Here is a 15,377-nt window from a genome sequence, read left to right as displayed (position 1 = left end):
TCAGACTATCAGGATATGAAGTAAACTAAATGCATGCAGACTTATAAGGGGAGGCACCACTTTTATTGTGCATTAAAGCTGTAGTGCGGTGTGTTTCCAGTACCTGGTTCATGAGCGGCAGAGGCTTCTCCACATCCTTCTCTCTCTGTTTCACCAGATCCTTCAGCATCTGCTTCAGCTGCTCCTGGTAGTCCTTCACTTCTCCTTCAACATCTGGAACAGCAGTTTCAATGACGGCTACAGTCAGTAAAGAGAGCCAATGTTATGCTAACTGGGTGCTGGCTAAATGTTGGCTGATAGTGTGCATGTTCCCTGTCTAGTGGTTGAGTTATAGTTCAGTCACCAGACGGGAGACGGCCAACACGGTTTAGCATCTATCACGGATGGTTGCTACGGCTCCCTCGTTCCCGTGTTAGTTTAAAGCAGGGGTGTCAAACTCAAGGCCCGGGGGCCACATTCGGCCCGCGACTTCATTTTATGTGGCCCCACAAGAGCTTGCAAAGAATATAATATGTTTATTATACGGTTAGATGCTACATAAGCACATTGCCCATAAACTACATGTCCCACAATGCATCTCAAATATGACTTTTTCTCACAATTTGCCTTTTTTTCTTCAAAAATATGCATTTTTTCATAGAATTCCTTTTTCTCAGAATTAGATTTGTATTTCAAAATGTCACTTCTATTTCTTTTTTCTCCAGAATTTGGCTTTTCTTTTTAAATCATTTTTGGACATACGCACTGAAGAGACTTGCAATTATTTGCCCAATAATTCTGCTTTCAGACGTAGTTGATTATGAAGTTATTACCCTATCCGATGATAATCCAATGCAGAGGCAATGATGTAATATAATACATTATTTCATATATATTATATATTTATATATGTATTTTTATATAGTCTTAAAGTTACAACCGGCCCTTTGAGTGCAGCCATAATGCAGATGTGGCCCGCGATGAAATTGAGTTCGACACCCCTGGTTTAAAGAATACAATCCCAGGACCCTTTGTTTCAGTCGTTGCTCACAGGAGGGACGGAGAGAGACATAACGGTGCATCCCGACCGGGTTTGAAAAGTTAAAGGTGAAAAAGCGAGTTACTCTCTCACTGTGCAGGTTAAGTCAATAGCTCGCTAGCATCCTCCAAAGATGGACGACTTGCTGTGGATGACGTCACCTTCTCATCAACAACAACAACAACACAGTTCTTGAGCTGGTTCACGTGGCGGTGTGTGTGCACTGACCTGACGGCAGATTAACAAAGAGCGGTCTGTTTGTGGACACCAGGGGGCTCTTCATCAGAGAGGGGTCATCCTCACTTTCTGTCAGAGCTACACACACACACACACACAAGTGAATAAGTCAATTTGCTGTCCTGACAGCAGCTTGGATCTCATGACTTTCATCGTGTAATTAACATGTTGAGTGACCTGGTGGGATGTGCAGACGGTACAGCAGCCGGACCATTCAGCTCCTCACAGTACAACGTGTCTGAGAGGGAGAGAGCGCAGAGAGAATAGAAGAGACGACAGATAGAGGAGGGAGCCGACGAGAGAGACCCGGGTGTAGGGGCAGAGCAGCGCATTTGCCTTGGGAGGGACGATCCAGAGGAGACGGTGACGGCTCGTGGGAAATATTTAGAGAGGGCGCGGTGGGGAGGATTTCTTTCTCGAGGAGAGGGGAGGGATGAGAGGAGATCGATCTGGGGGGGAGAGAGAGGGAGGAGGAGAGAAGAGGAGAGAGAGAGGGAGGGAGAGAGAAGAAAGAGGGTTTATAGACGACCCCTCGAGAGAGTGGAGAGGGAGGAGAGAGAGAGAGAAAGAGGAGAAGGGAGAGCAGCAGAAAGAAAAGAATAGTACGTGAAGGGGAGGGATCATCTCTTTCATCTGAAAGACTCGATTTGTTTCTAGACTCTCTGCGTCCCGCGTTACAGAGTGCGTAGTATTCCTAGTCAGATATCTCATAGATCTCCCAGGGGGGGAGAGAGAGAGAGAGACAGAGGAGAGAGAGGAGGGGAGGGGAGAAGAAGGGAGAGGAAGAAAGAGAGAGGGGAAGAAAAGGGAGAAGAGGGGCGGAGAGGGGGGAGGAAGAGAGAGAGAAAGAGGAGAGAGAGAGGAGGGAGGAGAGAGAGAGGGGGAGAGAGAGGGGAGAGAGAGAGAGAAAGAAAGAGCGAGAGAGAGAGAAAGAAAGAGGGAGAGAGAGAGGGGGAGAGGGAGGGAGAGAAAGTATTAAAACAAATCACATGTGCAACAGTTTCTAATGAAAGTTCAAACCCCGCATGAATACAGAAGGATATAAAACGAGTCCCGAACCGCCTGCTGATCCACGACGTGTTGTTTGTTTAATACATTACAGCATCATTTGGAAAGTGACTTGTGAAATGTCTTGTTGCCTAAAGATGGTGTTCGGTTTAAGCGTTGATCTCAAAGAGAGAAAAGATGCCAGATTTGAGCAAATTGACTGAAATGAATTTGCCAGAAAAAAAAGTCAAAATGTAGAAAAAATAAAGTAAAAGATGAATTTCAGAATAAGCAGCATCGTAAATTATCGTGAATACAAATTATACTTTTACATTACAATATAGTACAATATAAGAAAAGCACAAGTTTTCATTTGTGGGCGGTATTATATTATACTTTTTTTAATTAGCTGAGGGCCGTTTCAAAATGGCCCCCGGGCCGTAGTTTGGACACCCCTGATAAAGAGCATCCAAAATCGTCCTTCCTCCCCGTCCCCCCCCTCACTCACCCAGCCAGCCGGCGAACTCCCTGAAGGTCACCAGGTTGTCACAGTTGTGGTCCAGCAGGGTGAAGGTTCTGTTGGCGACGGTGTCTGCGTGCTGCGAGGAGCCGGGCCACGGGGCCAGCAGCCCGTACAGGCTCTTGAACTGAGCCCGGTCCAGATGGTACTGCCGCTCCATGTAGGAGTGACCCGAGTCTCCGTACCGCCACGCAGCCGCTTCCGCCGCCGCCGCCGAGCTGCTGTCGCCCCAGTACAGACTGACGAAGTGCTCCGTCTGCAGGGAGGGAGGAGGAGTTCAAATACAGCTCGGATTCATATCAGTATGTAGTGTCTCTACTTTAAAGAGTCCTCTCCTGCTGATGTTCAGGTGTATATCAGTATGTAGTGTCTCTACTTTAAAGAGTCCTCTCCTGCTGATGTGCAGGTGTATATCAGTACGTAGTGTCTCTACTTTAAAGAGTCCTCTCCTGCTGATGTGCAGGTGTATATCAGTACGTAGTGTCTCTACTTTAAAGAGTCCTCTCCTGCTGATGTTCAGGTGTATATCAGTACGTAGTGTCTCTACTTTAAAGAGTCCTCTCCTGCTGATGTTCAGGTGTATATCAGTACGTAGTGTCTCTACTTTAAAGAGTCCTCTCCTGCTGATGTTCAGGTGTATATCAGTACGTAGTGTCTCTACTTTAAAGAGTCCTCTCCTGCTGATGTTCAGGTGTATATCAGTACGTAGTGTCTCTACTTTAAAGAGTCCTCTCCTGATGATGTTCAGGTGTATATCAGTACGTAGTGTCTCTACTTTAAAGAGTCCTCTCCTGATGATGTTCAGGTGTATATCAGTACGTAGTGTCTCTACTTTAAAGAGTCCTCTCCTGCTGATGTTCAGGTGTATATCAGTACGTAGTGTCTCTACTTTAAAGAGTCCTCTCCTGCTGATGTTCAGGTGTATATCAGTACGTAGTGTCTCTACTTTAAAGAGTCCTCTCCTGCTGATGTTCAGGTGTATATCAGTACGTAGTGTCTCTACTTTAAAGAGTCCTCTCCTGCTGATGTTCAGGTGTATATCAGTACGTAGTGTCTCTACTTTAAAGAGTCCTCTCCTGATGATGTTCAGGTGTATATCAGTACGTAGTGTCTCTAATTTAAAGAGTCCTCTCCTGCTGATGTTCAGGTGTATATCAGTACGTAGTGTCTCTACTTTAAAGAGTCCTCTCCTGCTGATGTTCAGGTGTATATCAGTATGTAGTGTCTCTACTTTAAAGAGTCCTCTCCTGCTGATGTTCAGGTGTATATCAGCATGTAGTGTCTCTACTTTAAAGAGTCCTCTCCTGCTGATGTTCAGGTGTATATCAGCATGTAGTGTCTCTACTTTAAAGAGTCCTCTTCTGCTGATGTTCAGGTGTATATCAGTATGTAGTTTCTCTACTTTAAAGAGTCCTCTCCTGCTGATGTTCAGGTGTATATCAGTACATAGTGTCTCTACTTTAAAGAGTCCTCTCCTGCTGATGTTCAGGTGTATATCAGTATGTAGTGTCTCTACTTTAAAGAGTCCTCTCCTCCTGCTGATGTTCAGGTGTATATCAGCATGTAGTGTCTCTACTTTAAAGAGTCCCCTCCTGCTGATGTTCAGGTGTATATCAGTATGTAGTGTCTCTACTTTAAAGAGTCCTCTCCTGCTGATGTTCAGGTGTATATCAGTATGTAGTGTCTCTACTTTAAAGAGTCCTCTCCTGCTGATGTCCAGGTGTATATCAGTATGTAGTGTCTCTACTTTAAAGAGTCCTCTCCTGCTGATGTTCAGGTGTATATCAGTATGTAGTGTCTCTACTTTAAAGAGTCCTCTCCTGCTGATGTTCAGGTGTATATCAGTACATAGTGTCTCTACTTTAAAGAGTCCTCTCCTGCTGATGTTCAGGTGTATATCAGTATGTAGTGTCTCTACTTTAAAGAGTCCTCTCCTGCTGATGTTCAGGTGTATATCAGTACGTAGTGTCTCTACTTTAAAGAGTCCTCTCCTGCTGATGTTCAGGTGTATATCAGTATGTAGTGTCTCTACTTTAAAGAGTCCTCTCCTGCTGATGTTCAGGTGTATATCAGCATGTAGTGTCTCTACTTTAAAGAGTCCTCTCCTGCTGATGTTCAGGTGTATATCAGCATGTAGTGTCTCTACTTTAAAGAGTCCTCTTCTGCTGATGTTCAGGTGTATATCAGTACGTAGTGTCTCTACTTTAAAGAGTCCTCTCCTGCTGATGTTCAGGTGTATATCAGTACATAGTGTCTCTACTTTAAAGAGTCCTCTCCTGCTGATGTTCAGGTGTATATCAGTATGTAGTGTCTCTACTTTAAAGAGTCCTCTCCTCCTGCTGATGTTCAGGTGTATATCAGCATGTAGTGTCTCTACTTTAAAGAGTCCCCTCCTGCTGATGTTCAGGTGTATATCAGTATGTAGTGTCTCTACTTTAAAGAGTCCTCTCCTGCTGATGTTCAGGTGTATATCAGTATGTAGTGTCTCTACTTTAAAGAGTCCTCTCCTGCTGATGTTCAGGTGTATATCAGTATGTAGTGTCTCTACTTTAAAGAGTCCTCTCCTCCTGATGTTCAGGTGTATATCAGTATGTAGTGTCTCTACTTTAAAGAATCCTCTCCTGCTGATGTTCAGGTGTATATCAGTATGTAGTGTCTCTACTTTAAAGAGTCCTCTCCTGCTGATGTTCAGGTGTATATCAGTGTGTAGTGTCTCTACTTTAAAGAGTCCTCTCCTGCTGATGTTCAGGTGTATATCAGTATGTAGTGTCTCTACTTTAAAGAGTCCTCTCCTGCTGATGTCCAGGTGTATATCAGTATGTAGTGTCTCTACTTTAAAGAGTCCTCTCCTGCTGATGTTCAGGTGTATATCAGTATGTAGTGTCTCTACTTTAAAGAGTCCTCTCCTGCTGATGTTCAGGTGTATATCAGTACATAGTGTCTCTACTTTAAAGAGTCCTCTCCTGCTGATGTTCAGGTGTATATCAGTATGTAGTGTCTCTACTTTAAAGAGTCCTCTCCTGCTGATGTTCAGGTGTATATCAGCATGTAGTGTCTCTACTTTAAAGAGTCCCCTCCTGCTGATGTTCAGGTGTATATCAGTATGTAGTGTCTCTACTTTAAAGAGTCCTCTCCTGCTGATGTTCAGGTGTATATCAGTATGTAGTGTCTCCACTTTAAAGAGTCCTCTCCTGCTGATGTTCAGGTGTATATCAGTATGTAGTGTCTCTACTTTAAAGAGTCCTCTCCTGCTGATGTTCAGGTGTATATCAGTATGTAGTGTCTCTACTTTAAAGAGTCCTCTCCTGCTGATGTTCAGGTGTATATCAGTATGTAGTGTCTCTACTTTAAAGAGTCCTCTCCTGCTGATGTTCAGGTGTATATCAGTATGTAGTGTCTCTACTTTAAAGAGTCCTCTCCTGCTGATGTTCAGGTGTATATCAGCATGTAGTGTCTCTACTTTAAAGAGTCCCCTCCTACTGATGTTCAGGTGTATATCAGTGTGTATGTAGTGTCTCTACTGGGACATGTCTCCATGCTTTCTCATACTGCCTGTGCTGCAGCACCTCTTTTCACCCTCTGTCTGAAACCAGAGCCCAGTCTGCTCTGATTGGTCAACTGCTTAGAGATGTCCCGCCCCTTAGCCTATCACGTACAATGTGTTGGAGCGCTATCGAACACATTGCCCTTGTAAACCTATAATTATCATAGTCTGAGGGATGAGAGGATACCTTGAAGAGGTCGTAGACATCGGCCAAGATCTCTGGAGAGATGGAAACATCTGGAGTCACCAACCTCAGCTGCACACACACACACACACACACACACACACACACACACACACACACACACACACACACACACACACACACACACACACACACACACACACACACACACACACACACACACACACACACACACACACACACACACACACACACACACACACACACACACACACACACACACACACACACACACACACACACACACACACACACACACACACACAGGAAGATAATTAGTGTAAAGTCAGAACATATGATAGTAAGACTTGTTTGCCTGTCTGCTCACAGCGTTCTCCTTCGTTGTGTCTTCGTGCGCCTGCAGCACTAAGATCCTGTGTCGACAGCGAAGCCTCTCGATCTGCCGCACCGTCAGGTCCCCGAATTTCTGACAGAAATACATTATATTATATATTTACGTTGCATCGTTGGAGGAGCCCGTGACTCGAGTGTTTCACTGCAGCTGATATGAGAGTCCAGCCTGAGCCTCGGGGCCGCTCACCTGGTACGACTCGTTGAGGAGGTCCGTGATGTTGGTGCTTCTCACGGCGGGGATATCAGCCTCGCTGCTGCAGGTCTCCTCTATAGCGGGCGGGGGGGAGGACGGGGGGGGGGAGGACGGAGGGGGGGAGGACGGAGGGGGGGAGGACGGGGGACAACACGACTCCTCATATCCCACCTGTTCCAGAAAACTGCAAAAAAAACACAGAACATTTGCATTTTTAAATACAATAAAAACTCGTGTTGTAGGAAATCACGTGTGAAGTGGTAGGAAGTGACCAAGTACATTTACTTAAGTATCATTTTGAGATACTTGTACTTGAGTGTTTACATTTGATGCTGCTTTGTACTACTCCACTAAAGTTCAGAGCTCAATGATTTACTTGTACTCGACTACATTTATTTAAACCTTTAGTTTCTTTACAGATTTCACCAGCTGTGAGAACACTTTAATAATTTAATCATTATAAAACATATCATACATATTACTCTGAAACGGACCAATCTGCACAACGACTACTTTTACTGTCTACTACTACTACTACTACTTTCACTATATTTTGATGATAACACTTTTCTACTTTTACTTGAATAACATTTTGACCACAGGACGTTTACTTGTAACAGAGTATTCCTACACTCTGGTACTTCTACTTTTACTCAAGTACAAGATCTGAGTACTTCTACTTTAAGTATAAGATATAAGAGTACTTATTCTCACCTCTGATTCTGATACGCTAAAGGAAATTCCTCGCACGTGTAAACCGACTTGGTAGTAAAACCGATTCTCGATCTGATGCATTTCAAAGTATCGCTCCCTGATGACCTGGTGTTTGTATTAAACTAAGTATACTTGGCGTTAGTACCTGGAGAGGATCATGAGCGCCTGGCCGTCGTCGGTGCAGGCGGACAGCGCCTCAGCGTTGGCGTCCAGAGCAGCCAGACCCAGCTGGAAGATGGCTTTGATCCCGTAGAAGAAGAAGCAGTCGACCACGCAGACGGCGCTGTGGAAGGGCAGCACGCTGAGGAAGAGGGTGAGGAACCAGGAGAGGGAGACGGAGGAGAGGGTGGAGAGGTCGGGCACGTGCTCCGCCAGCTCGGGCAGACGCTCCCGGATCAACTCCTCGAACACCGACTGGTCCACCTGAGCTCCTGCGGGGGGGTGGGGGGGGGAGAGAAACAGGATTCAAGAAGGGGAAGTGTGCTGTACAATGTTCAACGTCTACTTTATTGTCAATCTTTCAGTTTGTGTGTCCAGACAGAGGGGTCGCAATACCATCTCCCACATCCATTTTAATATGTATACAAATATGTATATCCTATAATCAACAGACACATTTCTACATATGCACACTTTAAGACATGAACAAAAGCACAACAATCCATATATACACAATAACAGTCACTTCAATGTTGCACAGAGTGACTCCCTCACGTCTTTTGGACTTGTTGCAACACAACACTCGGGTGGATATTCAAAGATGGCTGTCCAAAAACATGAAACTGTAACATCCATTGTTTCACCAGCAGTCTGTCTCTTTCAAAATACCCAGAAATAATTGTTTCACCACCAGTTTTTAAGAAGCTAATCATGCATCATGCAAAGCTGGAAAAATAAGTTAGTATCTACCCTTCGAACTTTGAAAGAAAAATGTCAGAAGACGGTAAAAAGGAAAAAACGATAAAACTAAATATGGAGCAAAATTTACGAATCACTGTAAATGAGAATTTGTGTGTGTGTGTGTGTGTGTGTGTGTGTGTGTGTGTGTGTGGTCTAGCATTATTATACTTGTGGGGACCTACATCTGTTTACATAGTCACGTGTGGGGACTGGCCTCCCTCATGGGGACAAATTGGAGGTCCCCATAAGGGCATCATTAATTTTAGGGTGAAGACTTGGTTAGGGTTAGGCATGTGTTGGTTATGGTTAAGGTTAGGATAAGTCTCCAGGAAATGCATGTAAGTCAATGGAATGTCCCCCGGGGCCTATACTGCGAAGCCGGTTCAACCTAACCTGGATATGTTTGAGTTAGCCGGTTGGCCTAATCCAAAACATACGCGCTCTCGCTAAACTGTCCTACGACGCTGGTTATCAAGTGGATCGCTCAAGCCAGCCGTGTCCTATCTAGTCAGGTGCGCGTTCACATGAGAGGGGTGGTATCTGGAGCATTCGACCAATCACAAACATGGAGAAGCGTACTGACAGCGCAGCGTCATACTTCCTGAATGAAAAGTGAACTTTAATACTAGTCAAAAATGAAGAAGTTAAACTTTAAACATCCATGACTCAAACACTTGATCAGGATCAAAGCCACATAGCTGCACCTGCAAGGTGAACACAGCTGGGAACAGAACACGTGTTTGAATGCGTACATTAACAGGTTTATGATATCACTGCCCCGTCTAAAACACGATCTGACTTCAATTACATTTGTCTCGAGTGTTTCGTCAACTTATGTGTTGCTTAAAATAATACTTCTGCATACAGGATGTGACGCTGTGAGTGCTGCACGGCCAGATACGGCTCAGCTGACTCAGATCAGGAGATATATGATACATTATGAAGTGATATGCCGCGGACTGTACTTAATGTACTCTGATCCGGTTACTTATGTTGTGGCCGATATTTAAGTAAGCTTTCTTAACGCTAATGTTATAATAGTCAGATTGCTCTGAAGATGGAGGTGATATTCTATTCATGTTCACGTTCACACAGTCGGTGATTTTTGCCCGTCTTTCCTGCAACGGCAGTTTTTCTGTATTTCCTTTCTCCTGTAATATGACTTGATCGCTTTAAACTCCGCACACTGAGCTCTGATTGGTCAGCAGGCGGTGCTTTCACTGAGTTGAGCTCTTAGCCTGCAACATAACCTGGTCCCGACCAGGTTAGCTGCTTAGCATATATTACCATGGAGATCTAGCCTGCTCAAAAGAGAACCAGCTTCGGATGACCGGAAAGCCGGAGTTTTCCCTGAATTTAGCCGGCTAAGCGAAAATCCTGCTTCGCAGTATACCCCCCTGAAGTGATGTATACATGGTGTGTGTGTGTGTGTGTGTGTGTGCGTGTGCGTGTGTGTGTGTGTGTGTATCTTGTTTTCTTTGTTATGATTTACCTATACTCTATGCAAAAAGCAAAGTGCATCTGTTATAGTATTTTTTGGTGTGGTATATAAATAGTAACTTTTTGACGGGGGCTGATGTTCACAGTTTGACCACTAGATGGCAGCAAAAGCAACGCGTCCAGTCTTCTCCAGTGTTCCCACGATGAGACCCCTATCTGCTGTTTTAAAGGTTAAAGCGATTATCAAAAGATATGACTGAGCGAGAAATCACTTCATCTAACGAGGAAGTGTTTGCTGAGCGGATCCAACAGGATGTGGGTTTGCTATAGAACAACAATGCCCTCCTGCATGTAGACAAACACCGGTATTATTGAATTACAAAAGAGTCAACTGATAACTTCCACGTGTGTCTTTAGTGGGTTAGGGAAATTGTTACTGCTAAATAAAAGAAGTTAAAAAAATATCCATCCTTTACATGTAAATTCCGAGAAGACAATCACTGCCGGTTTAAATATGAACATAAATATCTTGAGGTTAAAAGAAAGGAAATAGTTTCTAAAGCACCCTGATGGGGAGGAATACGGTGCTTCACAAACACAGGAAGTGAGCCTTGTTTATTATAGAGGCCAAAGATAAGCACTGTGGGTAGAATCAGACAAAACAACAACAACACACTGTGGTTACGTGACTACAAGGAGCAGCGACTGTAGGAGGATGAAGTGAATATATATTTGTAAAGCTTGTTTTCGGACGTCTCACCTATGACTCTGCGGTTGAAGTAGTCGGGCAGCATCAGCTCGCAGACGGCCACCAGCAGCCAGAACGCTTCTTCTTCTTTGGCGTAGAGCAGCAGCACCGACGCCAGGATGTTCATCGACTGACCACAAAGACATGAGAACAACTGTCCGTTAACAAAGTGAAATAATATAACGGGATGATGTGCAGCGAGGCGGTGATCAGTGAAAACGGTTGAGAGTTCTTTCTTCAATAATGACCGCCAGGCTCAGGGGTGTCAAACTCGATTTCATCAGGCATCATCAGCATTATGGTTGCACTCAAAGGGCCGGTTAGAACTTTAAGACTATATAAATATACATATATAAATATACAATAGATATGAAATAATGTATTATGTCACATTATTGCCTCTGCATTGGATTATTATCAGATAGGGTAATAGCTTCATAATTAACTACGTCTGAAAGCAGAAGTCTACAAGTCTCAGTGCCATGTCACAAAATGAGATGCATTGTGGGACATGTAGTTTATGGGCAACGTATTATATTCTTTGCAAGCTCTTGGAGGCTCGAGCTGCACATACAATACACTAATGTACATTTCCCAAAGATATTGAAGTGACTGTTATTTTGTATATTTGATTATTGTGCTTTTATTTATGTCTTAATGTGTGCATATGTATACATGTGTCTTTGATTGTGTATATATAGATGTATACATATGTTCTACATATATTTGTATTTGTGTATTAGGGATTGTGGGAAACGGTATTTCGATCTCTCCGTACACACAAACTGAAAGATTGACAATAAAGTTTGACTATTGTGAGTATCAAAGGAACCCCCATGCAGTCTCATCCCTGTCTCTGCACAGCGCCCCCCGGTGGTCGTACCTGGCAGTATCCGATCTTGGGGTTTCGGTGGGCGTATGCGGTGAGGACCCTCCTCAGCGCGGCGATGCCGGTGGGGTTCTGGAAGGCGGGATGGTCGGGCAGCGAGCGGTGCAGATCCCGCTCGATCTCGTCTGTGGTCAGGCTGGTCTGACCCATCGACCTCTGCACCAGGCCGCTGTAGTACCCGGGGTGGGCCTCCAGCTCCGAGGACGCGTCTGCAACAAAAGCAGAGAGGCGGAGAGGATAAGCAACTTTTCTTTGCCACATTATAACTGGTTTTAAAATGAGGAGAAAGCACACGCTGTTTATGGTTATCTCTATAAAAAAAATGAAAGCCCTTCCACTTCCAGTACTTTGCTAACTTAAGACTTTTTCGAAAACTTTACTAGATTAAGACTTTGTAGCCTAAAGCAAATCTAATCAAAAGAGGATAGACGGTAAAGGTCATCAAGATGCCGAAAATATGATTATATGAGGAAGACTTTTTAGTTTCCTTTACTGTGCATCGCATTAGGTTTTATAGAAAAGTAACTCATCGCATTAAATGTAGTGCAGTAGACAAGATGGTTGAGGAGTTTAATTTAAGTTTAAGTTTTATGTTTAAGGATTGTAATTTGTTACATTCAACCACTGATGTTTTCTATCCGCACTAAGGAGCGTTAAACTACTGTTTCTGTAACGCAGTGTGCAGGACTTTGCATAGCCTCGTGTGTGTGTGTGTGTGTGTGTGTGTGTGTGTGTGTGTGTGTGTGTGTGTGTGTGTGTGTGTGTGTGTGTGTGTGTGTGTCCTAGCATTACTATACTTGTGGGGACCTAAATCCGTTTACATAGTCAGGTGTGGGGACTCGCCTCCCTTATGGGGACATAATGGAGGTTCCCATGAGGGGGATCAATGGGTGAAGACTTGGTTCTGGTTAAGGTTAGGATAAGTCTCCAGGAAATGCATGTAAGTCAATGTAATGTCCCCTGAAGTGATGTATACATGGTGTGTGTGTGTGTGTGTGTGTGTGTGTGTGTGTGTGTGTGTGTGTGTGTGTGTGTGTGTGTGTGTGTGTGTGTGTGTGTGTGTGTGTGTGTGTGTGTGTTTACCTGACAGCGTCATCCACAGCTCCCCCCTCAGAGACTCTGGGATCCCCATGGCAACGAGTCTCTGTGTCTTGTCCGTTCGAAACATCGTGACGCCGCGACCGAACTCTGAGAAGTGATCGTCCCACAGACGCTGCTTCACCTCCTCCACGCTCTGAACACACACACACACACACACACACACACACACACACACACACACACACACACACACACACACACACACACACACACACACACACACACACACACACACACACACACACACACACACACACACACACACACACACACACACACACACACACACACACACACACTTAGAAAAGGGATGGACATATGGAAGAGCACATGTTGATGTGGTCGAGGTTTAGTTTCTTAATATGAGACTTTTGATTTGTTTTTTTATTACTGATTTTTGTTCCGTCATGTCACGTGACTTGAATTTTGAATTGCGCCGTCCCTTATACTATCTCCCTGCCGACAGGGACACCCCTCCTGGCACGGTCCTTGGAAGATGCGGCGTGTTCTTATTTTTTCCGTGACAGGAACGCGCTTCGCTGGCGGCGAAAAGAATCCCAGCAGACTCCGTTGCCCCTCCAACAGAGGGATGTCTTTGTCCTTTTCGTTATTTCAAGCTATAAAAACTCGATCTTTTCTCAAATGATTTAATTTTTTTGGGCGCCCTCGGCTCGAGTTCAGGGCGTTCCGAGCTGAATAGACCCCCCCCTGGCGGAAACGCTGGTCGCCGGGTCACGTCCCGATCGGACCAAAGAATACGGAGTGTGGACTGGTACTGGAGAGGAGCCAGTTCACCTCCTGGGCCACTGCCGAAGTGCCCTTGAGCAAGGCACCTAACCCCCAACTGCTCACTGGCGCCGGCTAGACTGGCTGCCTCCGCTCTGACCTCTCAACTGCATGTGTGTGTGCATATAACTGTGTGTATTTGTATGTGCATGTTGTAAAAAGTGTGTACTGTGTGACCTGTATAAAAACACATGTGTGTACAACTGAATTTCCCCCTCGCGGGATTAATAAAGGTCCATCTCCATCTTCTTGTATATGCGAGTTTGATTTGAGCTAAACTACTCCTCTCCACCTTGTTGCCGTTGGTTCCCGGTTGGTTTTGGTGGAAGGCCGTCATCAGAGCCTCGCTGTTGACGGTGTTTCTCAGAACCTGCTCCTCGATCTCCTCTTCATCCGTGTCGTAATAGAAAGTGTAGTAAGGTGTCGGGGACCTCTGAAAAGAGAAAAACATCATCAGTTTCTCACAGAAAAAAAATCCAAATGTCAAAACTGAGCGGTCAAACTAATTTATTTTAACATTAAAAGGTTTAAAAGTTAGTTTTCACGATCAGATGTATTTAATTTCATATTGACGTCATCCAAAATAAAGTCATCAGGTTACGTTAATGCTAATATACTTCTCTGGCCCGTAAGTAACCTTTTAATGAAGTTCAAGAAACATCCAAACTCTCAGAGTACTGGATAGAAGATACCGGCATACAAGATGGAAAGCAAAATAAACACTGATGTATTTTTGGTTTGTACTTTAAACTGATTTCTAGTAACTGGTCACTTGTAATCTGCCATATGTCTAATGCTGGGGAACGTCCGGTTGTGTTTGTGCAATGTGATAAAAGCGAGTCCTCTTAGAACTTGTATGTCAGCGAGAACACCTGGTGCTCGTGTGGCCTCCCTTCCCCTCACAGAGTCAGGTGTTATCTCTGCCGCCACACGTACCATGCTCCTCTTGCCGTCCTTCTTGCCTCGGAACATGGCCTGCTTCCACTGCAGAGATCGCAGTCTGGCGTTCAGGTTTTCCACGAGCTCGTCTCGGTCGTGCAGGTCGATCAGCTGGAAGGCTTTCTTACTGCGGACGCTCACGATGACGGGGTGAGGCAGCAGGCTGGTGCTCTCCGCTTTCTCTATGGACAACACCTGAGGGAGGGACACCAGCAGAACCATAAGAATACATTCAAACCTACTTTGGATCACTGGATTGACATTTATGATGTTTTTAAGATGGAAAGGATTACCCTGGCTTTGAGATTGCAACAGGGAATCTTTTTGTCAAGATGGGGAAAATGTATAATATATGTTACACCAATACCACCATCATTTGTCTAGAAGGGACTTTTATTACTATATTACTATATGTTTTCTATGCCCCCCCTTGTTTGAATAAGATAAGATAAGATAGACTTTTATTAATCCCTACTGTTAGGAGCAGTGTGCTGCCATTTTGAACGGCGCCCGGGGAGCAGTGTGGGGAACGGTGCCTTGCTCAGGGACACCTCGGTAGCACTTGGTCTTGCTGGGACTTAAACTGGTGACCTTCCAGTTGCCAAGCCAAGTCCCGATCGACTTCGCCACCACCGCCCCAAATTGCAGGTACACCCCCATAACCCTGTTTGTGTTTATGTTCATACTGTATGTTATAGCATGTCTGAAGGTCAGTGAGGCCTCTGCGTTATCCACATATATGTATGTTTGATTTGTGATGTCACTGTTAACCACAGAAGGCTTACAGAGAATATTGTATTGA

The 15,377-nt window shown here is 44.6% G+C and overlaps 1 protein-coding gene across 1 annotated transcript in view; it reads right to left on the bottom strand.

Annotated features, from left to right (window-relative positions):
- Window positions 1-15,377, bottom strand: part of LOC117466657 (TBC1 domain family member 8) — a 39,366-nt gene that overhangs the window by 2,793 nt on the left and 21,196 nt on the right. Inside the window, 14 exon segments of the mRNA XM_034110036.2 lie at window positions 104-213; window positions 1,247-1,333; window positions 1,433-1,467; window positions 1,469-1,493; window positions 2,751-3,018; window positions 6,494-6,562; window positions 6,840-6,938; window positions 7,053-7,242; window positions 7,918-8,203; window positions 10,873-10,990; window positions 11,744-11,958; window positions 12,833-12,983; window positions 13,929-14,069; window positions 14,573-14,770. Of these exon segments, the coding sequence (XP_033965927.1) occupies window positions 104-213; window positions 1,247-1,333; window positions 1,433-1,467; window positions 1,469-1,493; window positions 2,751-3,018; window positions 6,494-6,562; window positions 6,840-6,938; window positions 7,053-7,242; window positions 7,918-8,203; window positions 10,873-10,990; window positions 11,744-11,958; window positions 12,833-12,983; window positions 13,929-14,069; window positions 14,573-14,770 (1,992 nt within the window).

This window comes from Pseudochaenichthys georgianus, chromosome 21 (genome assembly GCF_902827115.2).
Source record: "Pseudochaenichthys georgianus chromosome 21, fPseGeo1.2, whole genome shotgun sequence".
Lineage (NCBI taxonomy): Eukaryota > Metazoa > Chordata > Actinopteri > Perciformes > Channichthyidae > Pseudochaenichthys > Pseudochaenichthys georgianus.
This window is presented reverse-complemented; position numbering and strand designations above follow the sequence as displayed.